Genomic DNA, 26783 nt, shown 5'->3' on the forward strand with positions numbered 1-26783 from the left:
ATGGCCATAATTAGCCATTATGTAAATGTAACCGAAATTAAATAAAAAGTCTTAAAATACAATAACTCTAAATTACTCTAAATTGTAACCCACCCAAAATTTACAACAATCAAACTTCATTCTTCTTCAATGTAACATGAATTGAAACATCTTTTGATAATTTTGACAATATATTGTATGATTGATGTCTCTTGGTTCATATCACACTGACACTATTCCTCTAATGTGAATGGTTCTTTGGAAGGCACCGTCATGGCGCTTTCTGTTTCATCTGTCTTGTCTTACTTCGGAACTACAAGCTCTTGTTAGGTGAGCTTAGTTTTGCTTGACGGGTAGATCTCCCCATATTGAGATGTCGACACACGACACTAATGAATCTCGGGTAGTCTTGGCTTCAACCCCCAACTAATTATAATTCTGACCGGCAACTGTTCTGCTTATTTCGGCACTCTTGACACACTTGCAAGGTCTTCGATCAACTCTTGGGTTCACTTCTCTTGACTGTCTTGCCCGACTAGAAACACAAAGTTTGGCTCTGATACCAACTATCACAATATCTCACACTCGAAGGTGTGAGTAAATATGGAATTATTATTACTCAAAGAGGGTGATAAGGAACAATTGAAATAAAATAAACTGTTTAATGTGGCTCCTATTTAAACAAAAATAAATCCTATAAATATCTCCTCCAAAAACTCTACTTAAATAACCATTCCTACAAAAGCTCCGTTGAAATAAACTATTCCTACTAATGAGGATGAATTCCATCTAAGATAGGGTGCACTAATTTTGATAGAATCCTCCTTTGGCGGCCTAGTTTCACTCCCACGAACGATCTATCAAAGGTCCTGTTCTTGTAAATAGAACATCATGCATGTTGCTCACGTGTTGTAGTTGTTATTGTTGAGTTTTTTAATTCCTCCAACAATTTGGAAATCACCCATCGTGTTGGCTATACCTCAGTAATACCAAACAAGTCTTTCGACACAAGACTTGTAGAGTCACAAACTACTCACGACACAAAGAAACTCATTCACTAATAATCCTAAGAAATCGTCTCTGATGTGAAAGATCTGATAGAGCTGCAACCATAAACCATACTAAGAATTCCAAGAGATCTACAACCTACACTAACCTCGCTTTGATACTTGTTAAATACAAGTATTTGTGGGAAACACTCACACTCTTTATAAAGACCAATCGAGAAGAGATTATAAGGAAAACATTTATTCCTAAAATTTCTTGGGATTGGGAGGATAACCTAGGGAGGATAACCTAGGTAGGATAGAGGGGTATATACAGTACGCTACACAATTTATTCCTAAAATTTGTGAACCTTTTTCCTAAATACTTAAATCATTCACCAAAATCATTTTCCTAAATTTATTCATAAATCCCTTAATCATTTTCCTAACATAAATATACAAAAACTCACACAATTGTTGGGCTTAACCCTATGGCGTTAGTGATGATATGTTGAGTGATTCAAATCTCAAACAAGTGTTCTTATCTTGAGATATTCAATCAATAAAGTAATGAGAGTCTTATTTTTCCTTGGGGTGAAATTAAATTGATTTCGGGGTTTTAATATTTTAGAACTAGGGGTTTGCATGTCCAAAGTCCTTACAAGAGTTCTTAGATTTAACTGACCAGATTTCCTTGTCCCAACCCAAACGGGAGAAAACAAATCGAATCCAACCCAACACGACCTTTATGATTTGAGTTAGGTAGTCCGAATTAGTGGGTTCATATGAACACCCCTAGTGAGGGTCACTTATAAGAGAAAGCCAGCTTGAGAGCAATAATAGCTTATTGGTGAGAGTGAGAGTCAAATTATGAGATATAGAGCGAGAGCTATACTGTTGCAAGAACAAAAAGTAACTAAAGCTATAAAGAGAACTAGAGCGAGCCAATGGTAGAGATTAGAGTTCAACAAGAACGAGAACAACAATTTACATGTAGTGTTTACGAGGTTCTTGTACAGGATCATATGTACCCATCTCAATTGAATGGATAGTTTATCTTTTGAATCTCGTGTATCATTTATGTCCCACGAGTGTTGAACATCATGCCATCAAGCATACGATTCTAATGATTTAAGATTATCATTACTTGAAGAGGCCATCGATGATATGTGTTAATTTGACTATCGATACTCATAGATCTAAACCTCCTATTGATACATGTTAGAGACGCACAACCAAGCTAAAAAATCGAACCGAACCAAATTTAAATGTTGATTTTATACCAAAAGTAGTTCGATTAGAGTTCAAATTTGTAAACTAAGTATAATAAAGAATGATTATTAAGCACTTTGAACTAATATGGTTCCGTTCGGTTATTAAACACTTTAAATGTTGATTTTATACCCAATATGGTTCGGTTCGGTTAGAGTTCACAATCGCACTCTTGCCGTAGTAGGACAAGATTGTGCGCATTTGTTCTAACTCAGCGAACAAGTCAGCCATGAGAAATTTGAATTTTGTGGACAACGTCGACAAGAAATGTTTTAGAAAACGTGAGCGAGGAAATACGTCGAAAATAATTTGAATAAACAATGATATAAGTTAAAAGCGATTAGGCAACAACAACGAGTTTGATAACATATAATCCGAGTAGAAAAATGTGACAACTAGTCATATTCCCTATAGTACATTTTGGGGTATTTTAGCTCTGGTGGGTGTAAACATGATTTTGGTGACAGGTCATACATCTCCGTATTGACACAACATTAAATAGTAAAGGTCTATTTGAGATGAAAACATGTAAAAGGGGTTTGGAACAAGCATGCGACCATGAACAAATATGACCGGGACATCCAACATGCGGGCATAGACAACATGCCTTGGACAAACATAACCGTGACACTGTGTATCCTTTCTAAAGAAATTTCAAAGACATATAATTTAACCAAATAAAGCAACAAGAAAACTAACGTGTAATGTACTCACCAAAAATCGTTTTCAACGATCACTCCTCAAGTAAGCTTGAGTCTAGTTCCGACTATCTCAAAAGTGCTTTAACTTATGGGTCATTATGTCGACTTCCAACCTAGATTTCCATGGGTTTTGCCCTTTTTGAATGATACGGTATGTGGTACTTGATAATAGCGACAACGATCGTCTCATGGACAGGTAGCTATGGTGGTGAATGTGGGGGCAATAGTTGCAACGGCTGGTGCGCGAGGGAGGCAGTGGGACTCGTGGCTTCAAGTGTTCGAGTCCCTCCTTGGACGACGTTGGTCGCGAACGACAATGACAAGCGGTGAGGAACAAATGAGTGTGGAAGGTGACGAGAAAGAAGCGAAAGAGAGAAATAATGATGGAGACAACAATGCAAGAAGAAAGAATAGGAAAGGGGCGACGACAGTGGTGCAGCTGAGTGGCGACGGTGTCTTCGATATGCGTGCATCAGAGAGGGGGACACTCCAATTGTGGACTCGACTATCTATAGTCGAGCCCTTAGGGTTAGAGTTTTCGTTTATTTTTTTCCTCTTTTTAATCTGCAACCCGTTTCTCTATTTTTAAAATTGCACACTATCGATTGATCATCAATAGCCCATCATCGATATGAACAAATAACTTCAAATTTAAGAAGTCATTGCTCACGATCATCGATTCTTAGTCTCAAACACTAATCCCGATACTTGGTTACTAACTACCAATTGCTGAAATCAATTTTTGGTCATGATCTATGGTCTCAAGTCCAATCGCTTTTGACCCTTACTAAGGATTAGTGGCTCTTGATCGAGACCAAAGGCTAGCGACCAACGATTGGGACAAGGGATGGGTGACCAGTGATGAAGATCAATGACCATCGACCGTTGGCCACCGTCAATTACCATAGTGGTTACTAGTCAATGGTTCCCAATGGCCCAATTTACCACCTTTCCTTAATGGTGCTATGTCTAGCATCATTAGTTTTATTAAATGATGTGCCAAAAATGAGCTATTGTTGTCCAAACAAAATGCAAATTAGTTTAAATTTTTAAATTAAAATTTTTATTTCGTAAAGTTTATATCGATTGAACTATATTTAAGTTGATTATTAATTATTTATTTTTTTAATTAAAAATATTGATTATTTTCGAAATAAATTGAAAAGGAAAAGAGGGTATAGATATTTTTGATTAAAGACGAAGACGGTTGGGTGTAATCCATAAGGAAGAAGCATTAGTGTTGTATCTGTATTTTTCTAAAATCACAGTTTGACCCACAAAAGTATTGAAATTTGCGAAAAGACCCCTTTTCCCTAAATAAATTGACCCCCTCCTGTCGTCGACCGTCTTCCTTCTTCCCCCTTTCTCCTCCCTATCATCGCGTTCATTCTCCTACTCACTGCCTCCTCGCCCTTCCAAATCCCTCACTGCCTGATTCCCAATCTCTTCTCTGAGCCCCGTTGTTCATCTCCCCCAGTTCCTGGGTGCCCTTCCAGCCCCTCCGAAGCTAGGGTTTCTGGACATTCCCAGAGGCCGACACAGACCGATTTGGAGCATTGACGCTCTTTTATCTTTTCATGGAAGCCACGGCTGCAGCGCGTGGTGCTTCTCTCTCCATGCATTCTCCCCAGCTCTCCCGCCAGGAATGGCGTGCCGTTGCTGACAATCACTCCGCTCGAGATGCCGCCGATGAGGTAGGGCTTTCCTTGTATTTAAGGGTTTCTCGCATTGTGCCGCTTCTTTTTGTTTCTGCACTAATCGGCTACCGTTTCTTTTTCGATCTCTTGCCTTGGGCTTATATTTCACATGACGAATTGTAAAGGACAGGAACGCACCTCTTGCTTATCTTAATGTCTTATCGCTTTACTTGTCCTGTTAAATACTTGTACTGATTTTNTTTTTTTTTTTTTTTTTTTTTTTTTTTTTTTTTTTTTTTTTTTTTTTTTTTTTTTGTTGCCTCTCATATCATTGTAGTTGTTGTTTTGTGTACGAGTTTATCTTATTCTCAGGTCTGGAAGTAGAACCCTGGTTTTTCGTGGTAAATGGGAGGACAGCGTGAAGTCATGCTTAATACATGTTTTGTTTTCAATTTTGAGTTTTAAGGAAATAAACCTTAATCCAAATGTAAGAGTGGAGANTGTGTACGAGTTTATCTTATTCTCAGGTCTGGAAGTAGAACCCTGGTTTTTCGTGGTAAATGGGAGGACAGCGTGAAGTCATGCTTAATACATGTTTTGTTTTCAATTTTGAGTTTTAAGGAAATAAACCTTAATCCAAATGTAAGAGTGGAGAATACAAGAATCCTTTCAATCTGTTAATATGAAATCATCGGGAACTTTAAAAAATTCTTGTTTGAAGGACCTTTAAGCGGGCCAAAAAGAGTATTCTACTATGTTTGATTTCGATTGAACATTGCGTTCATTATTACCCCCCACCCTGAGCATACTGAACTTAGCTTATGTCCTGCCCCAATTATGAAACTTCCGTTAAATTGTATAGAGCATCATGTATGAGTTGTAACCGTTATTAGTTTTATCGAAGCTTATTTGATGTGCAGGAGCTGGAACGATCAAAGTTGCAATCAGATGAGAGGACTATATATGAGGTAAGAAAGTTCTGGTATTGGAATTATCTTATGGAACCTCATGAATCATTATATGAACCTCATGAATCATTATATGAACCTCATGAATTATCTTATGATTTGAACTATGTCAAGGTGCAGCAAGGAAGGGAACCCCTTGATGTTGACTTCTGTTCAATTTCAATAAATGGGAATCCAGATAATGATATTTTGCAGCGGCGGCTCAATGATGTCGCTAGACAAAGAGAGGATCTTCAACAGATGGAAATTGAACTTAGAGCTCAAGTTATTGCAAGATCAGAAATATTGGAAATGCAGAAGAGTTTTGATGCTCAAATGAAAGAACGCAATAATGCTGCCATCAAGATGCAGGTTTTTACTTTCTACGAATAGATGCTTGGACAAGTTGTCTGGCGAAGCTCGTGTTGTAATTGTTTTTAGCTGCATTTTAATCTTCTATATCATTTATGGTTCAGAAATACATTTGCCACAGTTGCATTGTTAATTGGTTTTGATAGTCAGAAGCTATTGATTTTGCAAATGAGCTTCGTGAAATTATATATAAAATCATTCCACTAACGATTTGTGCATAGTACTTATAAGTGGAATTTAATATGTTTAATTTCATACTTATATCACTTCGTAAAAAAAAGTGGAAATTAATACGTTTAATTTTATACTTAACATCATTTCGTAAAAAAAGTNTTACTTTTTCTTTTTTTTATTTATTTATTTAATTACTTATACTGTTATTAGACCTGGACTACTTTGATACTAGAATGAGATACTTGTGATCGTACAGGAACAACTTTGTGAAAGAGATCAAGCTATTCACGAATTGGAAAGGAAAATAGAAGATAAAGATAGAGAATTGCAATCAATTAAATTAGACAATGAAGCGGTTTGTTGTTTTTTTCCCTCATGTTTGGTTTGTTAGCGTAAGAATGTTTAAAACCAATATTTTTTTAATAACCCTCCTAGTTTATAATTTCTTGACAGGCTTGGGCCAAAGATGATCTTCTGCGGGAACAAGATAAAGAAATAGCAACTTACAGGTTACATTTTGTGTACAAGTCTTTCTTCCTTTCTTGAGTCATTGATTTTGCTTGCTCTTATACATACTTAAATACTGTAATTTTATTGCTTTACAAATATTCACAATCTGCATTTTTGTTGGCTCTGCTATAAACAGCGTTTTTTCTATTAAGGCCTCGTGTTCTATAATCTGCCATAATGAGTTATAAAGTTAAGAAAATTAGAAACATATCCTTTGTAGGAGAGAACGTGATCATTCTGAGGCTGAAAGAGCTCAGCAAATGAAACAAATGCATGAACTTCAAGAACACATCCATGAGAAGGAGCGACAGCATCTCGAGTTACAGGAGCAGGTTTGTTGCTTTTCCTGGTTAGGGTTTATTTTTAAATTTTTTTTAATTGAATTGTTCTTCCCGGTTAATTTGAAAATCAATTTCATTCTCTATATCATCTTTCTTCCTTTCCACCATTCTCTTTAAACCTCCTTGTAAGTACTTCCTAAGGTATTGTGTGGTAAAGAAACTTTAGGAGTTTTTTTTATTCATTTCTTTGTGATGGATGGAAGATTAAGAAACACCCCCAAATGTAGGATTAATTCGGGTATGCTTGTTTATGTTCTTATATTTTGTTCTCAAGTACAAGTATTGATACTGCAGAAACTTGAAAACATTGTCTGAGTTGTTGAACAAGCTTGAATATTTTTTAATTCAATACTATAAAGTTTCTAAAGAAAGCAAATAAAATCATGTGCTTGTGCTAGAGAGAACTTGTAATAATGCAAGGTAATGCTAACAATAAATATTGTCTTTAATGCAATGAGGCAGTATCTGCCTCTCATCTCCAAGCAAGATAGAATTTGTTGATTTAAAAGTGTACTTGATTGGTCCTTTACAAAGGATGGTTTCAGTGGCTGTTCCGAGTGATTTCTAAAGCCTCAGTTGTATTTCTTACTTGTTGGAGTTCGCCCTTGACATGAATATCTTTTTTTTTTTAATTTAATTTAATTTTTATTGGGAGGATGTTTGTTCTAAAATTTTCTCCTTTCAACGTGTGGATTTATCATCTAAGTAGTGTCTCTTGATAACAATACATCCATTGCCTCAATTGATCCTCTAGATTTATCATCTAAGGAGTGTCTCGTGATCACAATGCATATATTACCTTACTTCATTATTATTGTCAAGGCATATGGCTGTTGTATTTGTCTAGATTTCTGTGAAACATGATTTTTATTTCTTGCAAACAGTTTCCCCTGATTTTGTCATTCACGTGGTTATGTATGGTTATATTACAACTACGCAACTTCATAAAGATCTTATGGTTTCCTATTATTCAGCATAGGATAGCTCAAGAAGCCATTTTGTACAAAGATGAACAATTGAGGGAAGCCCATTCTTGGATTGCTCGTGTCCAGGAAATGGATGCTTTGCAATCAACTACAAACCACTCCTTACAAGCTGAATTGCGTGAACGAACGGAGCAGTATAACCAGCTATGGGTTGGTTGCCAGCGTCAGGTTGGTTTTCTTTGGCCTTTTGATCAAGTATTATTATAGCTTACAGACTTACAATTCTGACTATAGTCCTTTTCTTGGATCATCAAAACCACCTTACTTTGTTGTCAAATCTATGAATTCTTCTGTTACTGTATTTCCAGATTTCCTCATTCTGAGCTATTTATTAATGATCTCTACAATATCAAATTTCATATTTTACAATATTTTGATTCTACTTTAGGAACCATTGCAGCACATAAGGTCGTTTATTTAATTATTCTAAGATCTTATTTGTATTTTTTTTAATATTGCTTTATTTATTTTTCCTTTGAAATTTATTGTTGTCATCAATATTATCATTTTCTTTTTTAAATATTAGTTCGCAGAGATGGAAAGGCTTCATGTGCATGCATTGCAACAACTCCAACTCGAGTTGGCTGATGCAAGGGAAAGAAGTGGGACTTACAATGATGAATCAAATATATCTCAGACAAATTCCAAAGATGTACCACAATATGGACAAACCAATAGTAACCAATTAGGTGGAGCAGCTTCAACTGGAAATAATGGGGCGCTGTCAAGTGGGAATTCAGAAAATGTTCCATCTTTTAATTTGACGGGCAATTCATCCATCCAGGTGGGAGTAAGTGTCCTCCTGTCCAACTATTGATCTTAAAACTTCTAAAATGGATCAACAATAAACGAAGGAGAACTAATTTTGAACCCTCATCCCTTGTTGCAGTTGCAGCATGCACATGAAATAACATTGTTGACTTCTGTAATAATATAGCTGATCTGTTTTTGTTGCAGACTGACCATGTATCCGGTGTTCCACTGGCTCCATCATCTCTCCTTGGGATGCCACCCTACCTTCCACCTGGGCAGATGGCTGCTTTGCATCCTTTTTTGATGCATCAACCTGGGGTTCCTCATTCTGTACCATCCCAAGTTCCCCAATCTCATATGGGGCATTTTTCTTCATTACCAACTATATCATCCATCCAACCATGGCAGACTGAGCAGGTAACTGACATTAATATATTTGTTTTTTTTTTCTTTTCTTCTTTGAATATTGTAGGAAGCAAATTAAATATTATGCATCTTCTGAAGATTGTTTCAGAGGGTTCCAATGTATCTGTTCAGAATGAGCTTCAGTCATCTCAAAATGTCCAAAGCATAATGACATCAAATGCTAATTACCCCTATGAGATGACTGATAATGGGCAAGCTCTTGAACCAGATTATCTGGATGTTCATAGCAGAGAGAGAAGAGAACCTGATTCAGGGATTTCATTGTCTTCTGGAGAAACACAGGTCTTTTAAATGATTTAAACTCCAAATAATTAATTAGTTACATGGTTTTTTTTAGTCTTGTTTGCAATCCTGACAATACATATATATTTTTTAGCTTGAGTCAGTGGATAGAGGATACCAAGTTGCCCCCCAACCTGATACGAGCTTGCAACATGTCACCACTCAATTTCATGATGCCCTGAGGATTGGTTCCACTTCTATTCAGCCCAACAATGAAAAGGTGAACATTCTGTGTTCCTTCCCTTTATTATTTGGTGATTGCTTATTTGGTTCAAGATTTAACTTCAGCTACACTTTGTTTGCCTCAGGATCAAAATAGTTTGGGTGCAGGTGATCAAGTTCCTGAGGAGCAAGGGTTAAATGGGGGAAAATTAAGTCCTGCTGTCAGTACATTATCCTCTGATTCTTCCTCCATTCACAATGTAAATGTCAGTGAAATGGTCATCAATGCTTCTGGCTCTGGGGTGGTTGTACCTGAAGCTTTTGTTTCCTCTGGGCCGAAAGCTCCAATGATGGCAGGGAAGACCTCAGAACCTGCCCTTCTGGATGAAAGAGCATTATTGGCTTGCATTGTTCGCACTATTCCAGCTGGTGGTAGAATTCAAATAAGTTCAACAGTGAGTTTTATTTTTGACAACTTTATCATAGTGGTGATTACACTTTTAGAAAATAATATTTTGTTGCCCTTTTCTTAAATGAAGCTATTTGCTCTTTCAAATGCAGCTGCCAAATAGGCTGTGCAAGATGCTTGCACCTTTACACTGGCGTGATTATGAGAAGAAGTATGGTAAGCTCGAAGATTTTGTAGCTGGTCACCCTGAAGTGAGATTCTCCACAACTTGATGCATATTAAATGATTTTATATCTCTAGCAGTGCGACTGTAAAAGTTACTAAATTTTTCTTTTTCTTTTTGAATCAATTAATGTTTTATTCTTTATTTGTGATCAGTTATTTGTGATTGAGGGAGATTATATTCAGCTTCGTGAAGGAGCACAGAAGACAATAGCAGCTACTGCAGCTTTTGCTAAGGTTGCCGCCGCAGCTGCAGCTTCATCTCATTATTCATCACATTTGCCTTCTGTTGCTATGACCCCAATGGCTCATACTAATCGGTCAAAGAGGATTCCATCTTCTGATTCAAAAAACATGAAAGCCGAGAAGACTTCTGTTTTTACTCCAAATATGCACAAGGATTCTCCTCAGGGCACACAAATGAAGAATCAACCTAAAAATGGGTTTCATTCTGCTGCTGGTGGAGGTCTAGTAAACATGAAACTTTATACAAGACCAAAGGATAATCGTGAACTGAACGTCTCAGAAGCCAAGCCTGGTGAATCATCTGTGTTTTTGGGGTTTGAAAATGGGGCTGCTGTTGATAGAACATCAAGTGGGAGCAGTCAAAGCTTACCTTCAACTGATGGGAGGTCTAGTGCCAATTTTTCTGGGAAACATCAGGGCAGGTATTATTCTAAACCATCTAGCTTGTGGACTCTATGGTCAATATTCTTTTGCTCAATATCTCTTCGTCGTGAATGAATGATTGAACATAAGTTTAATGCCTTTAACTTTGTATGTACCGTGACAGGATGGCTGCTGCTCCCTTGCCTTCAAGAAGATAGTAAGTACTCTTGTTAGATTGGAGTTTTGAGTTCGGTTTCCCTAAGCTTTCTTTTGTATGCTATCTGCATTTGCGTGTGTTTTTGTTCACGTTGAGAGGAAAACAATTTGAATTGAAGGTTGTGATGCTCAACTGTTTTAATCAATTAGTGGTCGTTGTTTATAAGAAAGCACATCGTTCCGTGTTCTGATAGATTGTTCTGAATTATCATCCACTAATGCATCCTCTCCTGGGCAATAGTATCTCTTTTAATTTCTCTTTGGCTTCTTTAAACTCTTATGGTCCAATAAGTTTGTTTTGGTAATAAACGATAGTATCTATTCTTTAGTTTAGGGTAGTACTTGAATTTTCATGGTTGATATTTATGGAGGATTCCCCTTTGTGTGGATTTTCCAGAGATTATATGGAATGTGCTCAAATCTTATGGCTCAATGAGGGGTTCTGGAGGAAAGGATCGGATAATACTGAGACGTTGAAGCAGAAAATCGTCCAGTTTTGAATGATCAATTATCTGTAATTTCTCCGACGGACTTGTCGAACTGTTTTCTTCTCTCCTTGTTGTATTTTCTCGGTTTTTTTTTTGGGGGTTATTGTTAGGGATGTTTGTGTTCTAATGACATGGATTCATCAGATGTCTCATTCTGATTTTTTATTCAAACGAATCATTACAACTGTGAATCTGATAGTAATACTCGATCGATCGATCTCTGTGGTCTATAAACGGGCGTTTGTCAAATTCCTAATGGTTTCTGGCTTTTCATCTTTACTTTTTTTATGTAATTTTGATTTGTTCTGAACTTAAAAGTGTAATGCCTGCAGGGCCATCAAATTTCCATGTGAAGAGTGGATACTACAGTATAATTGCACAAATATTTAATGTCATTGAACTCTTGAGTTATGTGTATAACTATTATTAAAGTTCAAATATCTTTTCTACTGCAAGTTGGGCTCATTTTAAACAGGCATATATTTTAATAGGATTCCTTACCAGCGTTGTTTCTATCTAGGATGAGTTCAAATTATGGCCGAGTTCTACTTATTTTTAAAGCGCAAATAACTATACGATATTGATATTTGATAAAGATTATGGATCTATTACACCATTTGAAAGTTCGGAACTTAAAAATGAAATAGTAGGTAAACCATGATAATAATTAAGATGTTTTTATGATTAAAAAAAAAATATATATATATTGTAATTTTGAAAATGTTAATTACTTGTTTAATTTATAAATTTTGGAAGTTTGTATTATTTGGTCCATAAACTTTAAAAGTTATTTTTGTTAAATAAATCTCATATTAAAAAAAATTAAAAATTTATTGATTTTTATGTTCAACGGAACGTGGCAAATTTTTTTTATTTATTTTATTTTATCAATTAAACAAATAAATTTTAATTTATAAAAAATATTTAAACATTTGGTAAAGTTAAGTTCCTAAACCAAATAGAAGAAGGCTAATCGTTGAAGGATTAGCAGAGATTCTCAAACCTAAAAAATAATTATAGTAATAAATTAAAAAATAAAGTAAAATACATTCAAGGTCATTTTGGTAATTATGAATTTTGGATGGCCATTTTCATTGACGCTTGATGCTAGAAGAACAAGGGTAGTAGGGCCGAGAAGCGAAGCAGAGGGTGTGGGTGGAAGAGATGGGTTACGTCCTGAGAGTTAGATTGGCTTCCTTCTTTGCCGGAGCAGCGGTTGCATCGTCTCTAGGGCTTTACCTTCTTCAAAGAGATTACAAGATCGCTTATGACTCCATTTCGCAAAAGGTATTCCGTTTTTCACATTTCAGTTTTTCTCCCTCCCAATTTGATTTATTTTGACATGAATGCCTTTTTTTTATTGCGTTCGATTTTGGTGCTTCATTTGTAATTTGTGAAAATTTTGAATTATCGGGCTAGCTTTGATTCTCAGGCGAGCTGGAGATTTAGATTTGTATTCGACGATAGTTTAAAAACTCATCTCTGTGCGAAAACTTGAGGAGAAAAATGGAATTAGTGGTTTCCTTGTCGGTGCATAAAAGTCTGGTTCTTCATATCATATGGTCAGATGTTATTGCTCAGTGGATAGATAGTTAAACTCATGGCTAGTATATCATATTGATGGAAACTGGTCACTACAGAATTTTCCGTCGATGTTGGGCGACTTGTTCTAGGTAGTTGCTGAAATTCCTTTCTTAGCTTAATAAGAAAAGGAATTACAGAAGAGGAAGAAATGCCACAATCGCACTCCTTTGGGACTTGCAACGTGATTGCGAGACACTTATTCTTGTCATCGAGTGAGTCAGTCAACTAAAACTTGGGTCACTGTTGGCACGAATGATCTATACTTAAGCCTCCAAGCTTTTGAAAAATAGTTTTAGAAAATGAGATAGAGAAACTTTTGGAAAACGTTTAGAAAGAAATTTGAGAAAATAATGTTATTAGCTAGCCAGTAGTAAAAAACGATATTGATAACATATAACTCAAGTAGAAAGAATTGATTACTAGTCGCATCATTCTCTAATACATTTTGACGTAAATTGCCTTTAGTAGGTGTGAACATAAAATGTGGTGAGTTATACACATAAATTATAATAATACAAATAAGTAAACAAGTAGATAACATGAAAGTAAGGTAAAAGAGTTTGGAATGGGCATGCAGCTACAAGCAACTTGCTCTGGACAAGCATGATTGTGGAATCTTCTCCCACTTAAGTGGTTGATGTCCCTGTCAAAAGACTTTGCTTTAACCCAGCAATGTGAACAACAACTGACTTCAGGTCTCAACTAATCCAAACATTTTTCCAAAACTTTGTCTAATCTCGTTTTCCAAAAGTGATGTCGGAGGCTTGAACATAGGTTGTTTGTGGCAACGGCGACCCAAGTTTAGTTGGCAGACTTACTCGAATGTGAGAGTAAGTGCTGTACAATCGCATTGCAATTTCCGCAAGAGTGCGACTATGACACCCGACCATAACTCAATCCCATGATCTATCCCTCTGTGTAGCAGCAAAGCTTTTGGAGTATTTTCTGGCATTACGTCTCTGTACTTTTCTAGTACCCATTGTATCTCTGTAGGAACTGGTTTAGTTGAGCCTTTATCCTCAACTATTAGAATAACCATAAAAGTGGGCTTGTCGTGCGTGAAACATCGTTTCAGCTGTAGCGCCCATGTCATCTTCACCCTTTCTGGTTGTTTGATGCTACTCTAAACAATGGTGGGGTTGGATCCTTTAATCACCATGCATTTTTCTTGAGGCATAAGAATGACTTTATGTTTGAGAAGAAATTGAATCCTTTGCACAACGTTGAAATCGTCCATCTTGACAATCAAGAAGTCGGTTTGTTCACTACAAGTCCCTAGCATGATCACGGTTCTGGTTGTTTGATGCTAGTCTAAACAATGGTGGGGTTGGATTCTTTAATCACCATGCATTTTTCTTGAGGCATAAGAATGACTTTACGTTCAAGAAGAAATTGAATCCTTTGCACAACGTCGAAATCGTCCATCTTGACAATCAAGTAGTTGGTTTGTTCACTAAAAGTCCCTAGCATGATCACGGTACTCTTTGCAATTCCTAATATGTGTAGTGCTACCGAATTGATAGTTTTCATCGTTCCTGTATCTCAGTGTTTGAGTATGTTCAAGCATTTTGCTTTGATATCTGTCATGCAATTGTGGGTAGATCCATAGTCAATAGTGGGTGGGTACATAGTCAATAGTCCTCTTTGGCAGATCTATGGTTAACCTAGCTTTGACGTCCATAAGACCTTGTTCCAAGTGCTCCATTGTCTCCCCTACTTTCTTCCGTAGAGCAAATTAGAACTTCAGGGCCCTAGAGAGATTGTCAATGCTTTCGAGTGGTGGTGTTTCAGCTTCCACCGTTCCAGATCCGACTTTTGATGGAAGGGTATGGTCTCCTCCTCCAATTTAGATTTGTCACCTCCCCCACTTTTGGGTGAGTTGGATCGATTGTTTCTATTATCTCCACTAACTCTACTCACGTTTTGGGATTGATTGTTACTATGGTCGAACAACCACAGTGCTACGACATAGGCAATAGAAAGGTCTTGAACTCTATATTTAACGCCTAAATGCCTAGATATTAAAAAAATGAACTCTAGGCATTTAGTTAGTAGAAATGTCTTGAACTCTATACTTAACGCCTAAATGAGCTCTTCTATGAACTTTTGATTAATTGGTATTTGAATTTTAAAAAGTATCTAATAGGTCTAAACTTTCAAGTTGTATCTAATAGATTTCTGAACTTTATAACGTGTCTAGTAAGTTCTTAAATTTTTAATTTTGTTTTTAATAAGTCTTACTAAACTCAGAATTCAACCTTTATTTTTGCTAATAAGTTTGTGAATATTGAAAATATAGAAGAGATCAGATCTATTCTACAGTAAATTTGAAGTTTATGAGATCTTGAGGGAGTAAAGTTTCTTAATAGGAAGAGGAAGGCCTTTTGAGTGAGGCACCTCAAAGACGAGAGAATCTGTAAGAAGGTTGAGTTCGTGGAGCTGATTAGATAAGAGGCATTATCTTGGTAGTAGAAATCTAGAGTGAGATGTGTGGAGGAAGGAGATTACCAAATTGTAGTATAAATCTAGAGTGAGATGCGTGGAGGAGGCGATTACCAAATTGGGTTAAATTACAAATTTGGCCCGAGAAAGTTAGAATTTAGCCCCTATAGTTAAAAAATTTAAAAGTTAGAATTCCTCCCAATGGTTTGATAAAACTACATCTGACAGTTTTATCAGACCGTGAGAGACTATCAATGAAGTGGTATCAAATCATATGAAGTTAGTTTTGACCTGAGGACCAATTTTATAATTTGAACTTAAAGGAAAGGAAAGGAAAAGAAAGAGCCCATTTCATCTTCAGATTTTGGGAATTACCGTTGATGTTTTGAAATGCAAGATTCAGTGAAGTTTACAAGTCAATTCAGCTCTATGAAGTGGAACTAACTATATGATATAGCTGACTCAAAAGATTCACTAGAGAATGGCATTTATTTCCATTGAGAATCGTACATGCAAATGATATTAACGCTACATGTATGCATGCTTAATAGAGATGAGCCTTTGGAGCCTTAAACTCCTATGGTGTCTCATTGACAACAAGATTGACACTGGTAAGATTTCACTATACTGCATTGCTGAATTGTTAATCTTTGGAAAAACCTAGTATCAAGTTTGGGTGTGGAAGGAATGTGACACATTTTTGTTCTATCGGCAATTATAAGTACATAACCCAGATCACCTTCTTATAATCATTACCATATTTGGTCTATAATTTCTTCCAATTACCAGTCTGAAACTTCTTGTTAACAGCGTTTAAAATGTATAAGATCTCTGTAACATGTTTCTATCACCCTTCTGATTGTTTGGTGAGGGAGGAATGGAGTGGCGCAGGGACACGTTCATGACAACTTTTTGTTTCCTAATGGTTATTCAGATGGGAGGGCTGCATGATTCTATGGAGAGTAGAATTTCGGCACTGGAAAAGCTGAACCAGAATGATGGTTCCCAACATGTTCAAGCAGCAGAGTAGACATTGGAGACCAAGCCAGGACAGGGACATAGAAAGAACTTTCTCCTTTGTATGCTCATCAAGATGTTAAATTTTGCTTGGATAATCTGTTTAGTTAGTGTATGATCTTTGTTGTTATCAGATTTAGGTTTGTACCGAGCTGTTAGCTAGTTGTAATGATATTACCATGCCCATAGAAACTTCCCTAAAGTTGATGAGGGAAGTTTCTTTTCTTTGGTAGTGCGTTTTTACACTATTGAAGAGTCTTATTACCATAATTTCTTAAGATTAAGAGACGATCAATCAAACTTAAAGTTTAACTATGTGATCGTAACCACCTTATAGTTTAGAAGTGATTTCCACCATTTTTCTCAAATTTTATTTTGAAGTTAATGTAAAACATTCTAATGTCATTTATTGTTTACATTATAGGTGTTCGATGTTTGAATGATTAATGATTTCTCATCTCGGACTCGAGAGAGACTTAGACTGGGTTCATATCGGGCATAGTGTTCCAAAATTGTGAGTTCTTTCAAACTAATTTGGAAACGAAAATGAAAATTTAGGAATAAATTTAGGAAAATGTCGATGGTGAAAGAACAAATTTGGGAAGAATTTTATGCCATTTCAGAAAAGCTTCTAATTTCTGTCATTTCCATAGACCCTTCAAGAATCATTGAGAAGTTGTAGCAGAAATCTGGAGCATTCCAAGTGACAGGTGTATGATCTCCAGACCCATCTCCATTCTTCTCCTCTTTTCATTTCTCTATAAATCTCTTCTTCTTCATCCCTTCTGTAAGACACCTTCCAAAAACCAAACACCAACTACAAATCCAACACAGCCATGGCGTCCACTCTTTCCTCTTCTGCTTCACCTCTGTTGTCCTTCAAGCCTAGACCCCTCAAGAAAGCCCCACCGCCCCGACTCACATCCCTGCCTTTCAGGGTGAGAGCTGAGGCCGGAGCCGGCGGCGACCACAGCAAAGACACATCTTTGGAGGTGCATGTCAATCCAAGCGGCCAGAGCCAGGGCACGTCCGTGGAGAGGCGCTCCAGCCCCAAGCGGCTGGCCATGGATGTTTCACCTTATGGTAACAACTCCTTTACTGATCAATTCATCAATTAAGCTCATACCCATTTGTAAAGATGTTGGCTGAAGTTTGATTCAATTACCCTTTTGCAGGAATCTTCGACCCTTTATCTCCAATGAGGACAATGAGGCAAATGCTGGACACAGTAGACAGGTTGTTCGACGATGCAGCAATGTTGAGGCCAGGAGGCGTGTGGAGCAGGGGAGAGGTCCGAGCTCCATGGGACATCGAAGAACACGAAAACGAAATCAAGATGCGTTTCGACATGCCTGGCCTCTCCAAAGAACATGTCAAGGTATCTATTGAGGACAATTTCTTGATTATCAAAGGCGGCCATGAGGACACTAGCAGCCATGAGGAGGGCTGGTCCACAAAGAACGCCTCTGCCTACCACACCCGCCTCCAACTTCCTGATGGCGTTGACAAGGACAACATCAAGGCCAAACTTAACAATGGTGTTCTTTACATCACACTCCCAAAAACCAAAATTCAACGCAATGTCATGGATATAGAGATCCAGTGATAGTTTGTGCATTTTAATGATGTATATATACATATAAAACAAGTTTGTTTCAATAATGGCAAATTCTGTCTCTCTTGATTGTTATGAATTGTTCTAGAAACCCAATATCAAAAGGACGCATAGCGGAAAGTAAACTAAACTAACTTCGTTCTACAAATTCCATTATGCCTCATTTCCTTCAGGAATGGCTGCCAGTGCAGGCTTCCAAGATGATGAACATTCAAGAACACTGCACAACGTGGTTTTCTCAATCTGCTGCATAAGTAGCTCCTCCATTGACACTTGTTTGTCCACCAACAGCTTGAGCTGCTTCTTTGTTAAAACGATTTTGACTCTCCTTGTGCTGCTGGGTTTGTCTGAATCATCCATGAGGTTGGGTTTGAGCGTTGGCGTGGTGAGCTCCAACACCTTCCCGTCTGGTTTAACAATCTCCAAAGGTTCCACCTGCTTGTGTGCTGCATCGACCTTGAGGCAACAAGGCAAGATGGCTCTGTAGGAAGCACAAGAGTTACCCATTTTGATTCGTTCAAGACAGGGGAGAGGCAGTGTTAGAGTGGAGATGGAAGCTTATATTTGGGGCAGAGGCAGCAGGGGAAGGCTCATGTTCGTGCATGCAAGGAGGAAGAGGCAAATTTGGCCAGCCATTCCTTCGGTTTCAAAGCCAAAGTGGGGTGCTTTATATATATAAAAGGAGGACAAATGGTCAACAAGCGTGCTGAGAGAAAATACATGGCGGCTTGGCCTCTCTGTTTCTGCTCCATTTCTCAACAACTGGGCGCCTACTGTTGTCCATACTTTACTTGGCGTCATTCTGCACTTGTCACAACTTCTACCACAACTCTACCACTTGCTCGTTTATAGTCTTTCTCGATAAATTATTTAATGAGGCCGACACGATAGAACTATCTCGTCATAAACGTCCAACACAATAGAATTGTTTAGTCATAAACGTCAAACACGATAGAACGATCATATGATTATACAAAATAAAGTGTCTTAATCATGTAGATGATTTAGATTTAAGAAGATTTTATGGAATTTTTTAAGTATTAAATAATTATCATTAAATTATAACTTACATTTAAGTTACCATTGCCGAGGTTTATTATTATAAGGTTATTATAAGTTACAACCCTTCTCCGATCCTTATTACCCAATCGGACAACGGATAACAAACAAGGTTATATGGTCGGTTCCCGACTCCTAGATACCAAACACGTCCTTGGGTGATCTCATAATTCTTATGGGTGGAGACGATGGGGTTGGTCCATGGATTTTCCTTCCTTTTACCGCATTTCGTTCAAAGGGTTGAAGGGAGATAGCGCATGACGCCATTTGCAAGGGCCAACTTGATCCTCTTCCTTAGAGATCCTAGATAAGGGAACCCTAAGAGAGCTACTTGGTTGAGAACTAAGCTTTTATTTTGCAAATTCTTACGTTTAGAATTTACATGCTAGAGTCATTCAAATAGTATTGAACAAACATCATGTAGAGTGATTCAAATCACAAATTTTCTCTACTCTTGATCATCAAGGTAATCCATTTCAAAACTTTCTCTTGAATTACTTCCATATCACGTAATAAACGGCTTCAAACAACGATAGAACTGACACCCGTTTGGATCATAGGGTTTGGTAGGTGGCATGATGGACTAAGGTTGAGTAAAAAATTGAAGAAAAGAAAGGGAAAATGATTGTGGTTAGGTTGGGGGGAAGAGATGAGGAAGGAAGAGGAGAGGTTCCATAAAGAACACAAAAAGGAAGCAAAAAGAAATGATTAAATAGAATACTTGACGACAAAGTTTGGTTTGTGGAGTTGATATCTTTGTATTTGTGCAATATAACATTTGTTTTGCTAACCCACTAAACGAAACTTACCATTATTCTTACTTCTTTATGCTTCAAACACCTATGTGTTTGCTTGTTTTGTTGGATAGTGGGAGGGTGGACTTCATTTTATATTCTTTGAGTTTCATAATTTTCTTCAATAATATATTTTTAAGGATTATTTATGCCAATCGTGAGATTCCGCGTTGGTTGGAGAAGGGAACAAGACATTCTTTAAAAGGGTGTGGAAATCTCTCCCTAGTAGATGTGTTTTAAAAATATTGAGAGGAAGCCCGAAAGAAAAAGACCTAAGAGAACAATATCTTATAACGGTTGGCTTAAGCTGTTACAAATGGTATCAGAGCCAAACATCGGGTGTTGTGCTGGGACGTTGGACTTCAAAGGAGTAGATTGTGAAATCCCACATCGGTTGGCAACGGAAACGAGACATTCTTTAGAAGGGTGTGGAAACCTCCCCTGTTAGACGCGTTTTAAAATTTTTTAGGGGAAGCCCAAAAAGAACAATATCTTCTAACTATGGGCTTTGGCGGTTACAAATGGTATCAGAGCTAGACACTGTACGGTGTGCCAGCGAAGAGTTAGGCTCCAAAGGGGGTGAAAATCTCCTCCTAACAGACCAAAGAAGACAATATTTCCTAGCGGTGGACTTGGACTATCACATCCGACATAAGCATAACGTTCTATGTTTAGGATTCGAATCAATATTTAGAATGTTAATTTTATACTTGATATAGCTACGACGTTATATTGAACTTTAGAACTTTTATGATTGAGCCACAAAAAAAAAAATGATACATATTATTAATATAGTATGTGGTATTAACTCATTTATGTATCTCTATTTTAATCAGGATATTCAATAAACCAATAAAATCATGTTTTTTTTTTTCTTGAGTTCTTAATTTAGCTTTTATTTTTATTTTTATTTGTAATTGCATAAATATACTTGATGATTAGTTAATTGTTCTTGGTTCACCAAAATCAACATAATTAATTTATCAATAAAGTATTTAAATATATATTTAATTCATTTTTACATTTAAAACTTATTTAAGGAATTTAATTAGACGAGTTAAGTTACATTGGTAAAATTTAATTTTTATAATTATAATTAATTATGTCTCGGGACTAATTTTGATTAGTTGATTTATTATTTATATATCATAATTTTTAAAAATAATTTATTGATTCATTTTTATTATAATTATTAAACAATCAAATATTTATTTAATTCATTTTCGTTATGATTTTTTTGAGTGGATTAAAAAATATTAAGTTTGAGTGATATTTTGAATTAATTTTTTATTTGATTAATTAAGGTATTAAAATGATGAATGAATAAAGTGGACGATAAATTGACCAAAGTCAAACTAAATATTCTAAAAATAGTTGTTGGCTTTAATTTGTCCTTAAAGGAAGTGGGAATGTTGCTTTTGTCCTGGTTTGACTTTTAAGGCACCACACTATCATATTTATATGCAACACTTCAAATTCTCTCTCTTTTTGCTGTTGGGAGCTTCTTGGTCTCCTTAATCGGTCTCATATCTTCTCGTCTTCATAGTTTTCTCGGCGGATTTGCACTGAATTGGAAGTTTATGAGTTGAGTTGAGTCGGGTTTAAATAGTAAAACTTAATACAACCTAGGGGTGTATATCTAACCCGCCCACCCGAGAACCCAACCCGAATTATAAAGGTTGGGTTGGGTTAAAAGGAGTTCGAGTTAAGGTTCAAAACTTAAATTATTGGGATAATCCGACCCAACCCGAAAACCATACAAAAGACCCAAGCCACGCTGTAGAAGCCCATGCAACCCACCTATCTTGTCTAACCCCACCACGTGGCATGCAATATTCAAGGTGCTGACTTTCTCTTTCTTGTTCTTAAAAGTGCTGACTTTCTCTCTCTCTTACTCATTGTCCTCATCTTCATCATTCTTATCTCACGGTGTTCAACTTCTCCGTTGACGTTCTCATCTCAGACGTTGATCTAGCTCGTCGGTCACCTCTTTATTTCTCCGTTAGACTCTCTTCTCTACTCCCATTTTTCCACTCGATTTCGTCGACATCGTGCCAACTGTTTCTCCGCTCGGCTTACCATTCCGTTTTCGTCGGACTTCTACGCTCTGTCTTCCTCGTCGGACTTCTTCGATCGGTCGTAGTTTTTTCTCCACTTCTTGTCTCTTCTCAGTTTGGAACAACCGGAACCCAACCCCACTCTAAACCCTAATCCGAAAAATAGAGAGTTGGGTTGTGAAAAATTTTGGGTTTAATTTAAAATTAAAATAAATTCTTTTTAAAACAAGTCATAGACTTACACATTTAATTTAAAACAAGAGAATAGTAGTATTTGAATACGGAAATGAAAAGCCACCTGTTAATTACTAAATGAAAATCAATGCATATACTACCCTATCTTGACTTTCATGACCATTTCAGCATTTACCGTCATCCGTACATAAGCGTTTTAAGAAATATTTAGTAAATCACCCCATTTTTGGCGTTAGTAATGCAATCACAGACATATGATGATGAGACCTATTCTTTAAAACCGTAACATGACCTTGGACTTTTCCAATTCTAGGCAAGGTTGGATGTGTGGTCCTTCCCCACACATGGCTCATGCATGCGCACATGAACCTACCAGGCGGGCTGTATACATACTCCCTAGGCCTGACTTGGTCAGGCACAATGTGTCACCAGACACCGTAGAAAAGAAAAGACTCGCATGATATCATGACGAACATAAATATCGAAGGTACACATCCGTATTAATATAACATAATGAGGAAGTATTCCAATGCATGACATACATACATACATGAGGTTCTCATGATTTACATTCATAGCATAGCATTAACATCATTCTCTTTTTTCTTTCATCTATGACATATGAGCCCATGATATCAGTCAACTGATGTAATGAAATCCAAGTCAACCGATGTGAGCCCATGATATCAGTTTCAAGTTCAAACTTTTACAAAATTATACTTTTTTTATCTGTACTTAAGATAACTAATATGTTACATTTGTTGGATCGGTATGGCAACCCTAGAGGAAGGGTGAATAGGGTTCTAATGTATTTAAGCGTGATTAATTTTTCTAATTATGAAACTTTTTAAAGATAAGTAGAAAATAATAATTAATACAACAAAGTAGTTCAAGTCAAAACAATAAACACTTAGAATATGCACTAAATCGCAATAATAATTTTGAAATTAAATAGTAAAGAGTTAGAAAATATGACACCGTAGTTTTATAGTGGTTCGGTCAAACTCGACCTACTCTACTTTCCAAGCGTCTCTTGGGAATTTGAATAAAGAACTTTTCGATTCTTTTCACGAATCAGAGCCCAACCACTATACCGCTCTTTTTACGAGTTCAAGAGCAAACTCAATTCTTTCCATGGTTCAGGATCAAACGGTACAAGTATTGGAATTTTGTAGTAACACACCACAACTCTCTCAAATAGTAGATTTACAATTTGAGCACTCACAACTATTTTCTCACAATAAAAAAAAATTCCCTCCAAAAAATAAGATGAAGAGAAATAAAATTAGAAGCGTGGAGAGAACAACAAACAATGAAGGCTTGAAACAAGAATAAGATGAGAGAAATAAAATTAGAAGCTTGGAGAGACCAACAACTCAGAGAAATGAGAGGGGAGATTAAAAGTAAATAATAATTTTTTTAAAAAATTTATTATTATTATTATTATTTTAATTATAATAATATAATATAAAAATAATAAAAATCGAGTAACGGTCACATTACAAATTCAAAATTTATTATATATAATAATAATAAAAAAAATAATGTGGGTAATCGTTAAATTCAAATTTCAAAATTTATTATAAAATATAATATAATAATAATAAAAATGATGTGAGTAATCACCAAAATTTTAAAATATATTAATATAATAATATAATAAAATAATAATAAAAATCAATATGAGTAACGACATTTAAATTTATATAAGGTATAAATAATTTTATTAGAAATTCAAAACAAAAACTCTACCATTTTATACTCTTCTAAAATTATAAACGTCATACTTTCATTTGTCCTCATTTTGATTTAACTGCCACATCATCACGTCTAATATCTTGTCCCTCATTTAAATAATTAAAAAGTAGTTGAAATAGTTATTTTCAAGATGGTTTAAAATACTGAAAATAATTAATGCTAATAAATATATTTTCTCATTTATATTTTTTCATTTATATATTTAAATATTAATGAAATAGTCTAAATTGAATTAGTGTTGTTGTGACCGAGTATCCAAATATACTATTTTAGAGTATATATTATTTATGAAATATATCTTAGATATTATACCTTAATATTCTTTCTTTAATATTTGATTTATATTATAGTATATTTTATTTTATTCTTAATATTTAATTACTTTATATTTTTCTTATTCTTATCGGTAGGTATTAGTAACTAGCTTGTATCCTAAACATTATGAATATCAATGAGAATACACATTTTTTATTCCAATTCTATTTCTATTTTTCATTCTTAAAATAGTATCAGAGCACCGATCTTGGTATTCTTAAATATCAAAATTTCATCTATAGCGAAATCAGCTAAATCCAGCTTCAAATAACCCATCCTTATTATATTCACTACCCTGATCAACGAGGATATTCACTTGTTCCAATCAAATTAAATGAAACAAATTACCAATCCTGAAGTAAATCAGTTATGCATTCTCTTATTGCCAAAAAGAAAATTGGCTTCATTGATGGCACAATTGAAAAACCGTCTCAAGATGCAAATTCAACCGAAATTAAACTATGGAATCAGTGCAACAGTATGATAATATATTAGTTAACTCATTCAGTTGATGCAGGTATTGTTGAGGGTATTATTCACGCCAAGACAGCTCATCAAGTGTGGGTTGATCTTCACGATCAATTCTCACAAAAGAATGCACCAGTAATTTTTCAGATACAAAAGTCGATAGCAATGATGTCACAGGGAACCATGACACTATCAGCATATTCCACCAAGCTCAAAGCACTCTGGGATGAATTGGAAGCGTACCGCACACCATTTACCTGTAATCAACGTCAAATACATGTTGATCAACGCGAAGAAGACAAGTTGATGCAATTACTCATGGGGCTCATGAGTCTTATAAAACGGTGAGATCTAACATATTGATGATGACTCCATTACCTCATGTGAGGCAAGCCTATTCATTACTTGTACAAGAAGAGATGCAGCATCAAGTAACTTCTGAACGTACTAAAAAATTCTCGATTGCATCAATAGTGCAGAAGAAAACAACATATTCAAAATTCGCCAAGGAAAAATCATGTGAATACTGCAATAAAAGTGGTCATACAATTGATGAATGTCGAATTCTTAAGTTTCACGGTAAATTTTGTGATAGAAGGGGACATACAGAAGATCGATGTCTACAGAAAAATAATTCTAGAAGGGCAGTACAAGTCAATCAACGCAACAATCGAGGATATCGATCATTTGCAAATATGACTGATGTTTCTCAATTGAATATAGAAGAACAGTCATCTAATTCTATCCCAATTTTTTCTTCTGAGCAATTATAACAGATTGTACAAGCCTTATCTACACTCAATCATCGTCCTTTTGGTAATTCTGATAATAACATCAATGTTACAGGATTGTTTCCAGTATCTGCATTATCTATTAACTCTACAAATTCTAATCCATGGATTCTCGAAAGTGGAGCTACTGATCATATATTATCCAAAGCTTCTGTTATGACCGAACCAAAGGCTACCACCATATCTATGATAAATTTGTCTAATGGAGGGACAACACATGTGTCACATACCGGGAATGTTTCCTTTAATCCTGACCTTAAATTAAACAATGTTTTATGTGTCCCTTCATTCAATTTAAACCTAATGTCTATCAGCAAACTTACCAATGACTTAAAATGTTATGTCACCTTCTATCCTTATTTTTGTATTATGCAGGACTTAGCTATGGGGAAGATGATTGGCTCGAGTAAACAATTCGGAGGTCTCTATCATATTTCATCATCTCCAATCAAATCTTTAGCAAATCAAGTATCTTGGTCATCTGATTTGTGGCATTTAGTCTTTCCCAAGAAGTTCAATAACAACCAATTCTGCCTTTGATTTGTTACACTGTGATGTTTGGGGACTCCNTCTGGTTTGCATTTTTTCTCACGGTTGATGATTATTTTACTCCATGTACTTGGGTTTTTCTTATGCAACACAAATGAGAAGTACATCATTTGTTAGTAAACTTTGTTAAATTCGTTCAAACTCAATTTCATACTACTATCAAGATATTTAGATTAGACAATGGGACTGAGTTCCTATCTTTGCAACCATTTTTACTTCTTGTGGCATTGAATTTCAACGCACTTGTGTCTATACTCCACAACAAAATGGAGTCGTAGAACGTAAGCTAGGTCTCTTCTTTTTCAGTCACAGGTTCCACTTAATTTTTTTGGGGAGAATGCATTTTAACTGCTGTTTATCTTATAAATAGAACACCATCACCATTGTTATCTAACAAGACACCTTTTTGAAGCACTCTACATGTTAGGCCCACGTTTTGGGCCCATGGCCCAATAACAAAATAAGAATTATAAAAATAAGCCCTAGGGTTCAGCATGTGTACCAAACCCTTAGCCAACTGTCGCCAGCCGCTCTTCCTTCTTTCTACCGCCGCCCGCCGCTCTTCTTTCTTTTTCACTTTTCTTCCTTAAGCCACTGCCACCCAATGCTCACGGTCCCGCATCCGACTATTTCCCACACCACCCCGCGCTCCTTCCCATATCAGAAA

At 36.0% G+C, this 26783-nt stretch overlaps 4 protein-coding genes across 7 annotated transcripts; 3 read left to right on the forward strand and 1 right to left on the reverse strand.

The window, feature by feature from the left end:
* The first annotated feature begins 4253 nt into the window (after window positions 1-4253).
* On the forward strand, window positions 4254-11721 carry LOC111808561 (nipped-B-like protein B). 3 transcript variants are annotated; one of them, XM_023694637.1, is made up of 16 exons: window positions 4254-4632; window positions 5496-5543; window positions 5658-5894; window positions 6325-6423; window positions 6522-6577; window positions 6799-6910; window positions 7894-8073; window positions 8432-8695; window positions 8863-9075; window positions 9163-9366; window positions 9461-9586; window positions 9675-9983; window positions 10090-10188; window positions 10316-10827; window positions 10953-10985; window positions 11382-11721. In XM_023694637.1, coding segments are annotated over exons 1-16 (2610 nt in total). In that variant the 5' UTR covers window positions 4254-4515; the 3' UTR covers window positions 11383-11721. The 3 variants fall into 3 exon arrangements, with proteins under 3 accessions (XP_023550405.1, XP_023550407.1, XP_023550406.1); XM_023694639.1 differs by having other exon boundaries at window positions 8432-8689; XM_023694638.1 differs by having other exon boundaries at window positions 5664-5894.
* Window positions 11722-12548: 827 nt separating this feature from the next.
* On the forward strand, window positions 12549-17260 carry LOC111809395. 2 transcript variants are annotated; one of them, XR_002817224.1, is made up of 3 exons: window positions 12549-12759; window positions 16940-17029; window positions 17169-17260. XR_002817224.1 is itself a non-coding variant. In XM_023695847.1 (2 exons), the coding sequence occupies exons 1-2, from the start codon at window positions 12637-12639 to the stop codon at window positions 16526-16528; spliced, it is 219 nt and encodes a 72-aa protein (XP_023551615.1). In that variant the 5' UTR covers window positions 12569-12636; the 3' UTR covers window positions 16529-16830. The 2 variants fall into 2 exon arrangements, 1 of the variants encoding a protein (XP_023551615.1); XM_023695847.1 differs by lacking the exons at window positions 16940-17029; window positions 17169-17260 and adding an exon at window positions 16433-16830 and having other exon boundaries at window positions 12569-12759.
* Window positions 17261-17321: 61 nt separating this feature from the next.
* Window positions 17322-18205, forward strand: LOC111809393 (small heat shock protein, chloroplastic). The gene is made up of 2 exons (XM_023695845.1): window positions 17322-17598; window positions 17691-18205. Exons 1-2 carry the CDS (start codon window positions 17352-17354, stop codon window positions 18119-18121), a joined length of 678 nt encoding a protein of 225 aa, XP_023551613.1. The 5' UTR covers window positions 17322-17351; the 3' UTR covers window positions 18122-18205.
* On the reverse strand, window positions 18087-18916 carry LOC111809394. The gene has a single exon (XM_023695846.1). It carries the CDS (start codon window positions 18635-18637, stop codon window positions 18284-18286), a length of 354 nt encoding a protein of 117 aa, XP_023551614.1. The 5' UTR covers window positions 18638-18916; the 3' UTR covers window positions 18087-18283.
* Between the last annotated feature and the right edge of the window lie 7867 nt (window positions 18917-26783).

This window comes from Cucurbita pepo, chromosome LG13 (assembly GCF_002806865.2).
Source record: "Cucurbita pepo subsp. pepo cultivar mu-cu-16 chromosome LG13, ASM280686v2, whole genome shotgun sequence".
Lineage (NCBI taxonomy): Eukaryota > Viridiplantae > Streptophyta > Magnoliopsida > Cucurbitales > Cucurbitaceae > Cucurbita > Cucurbita pepo.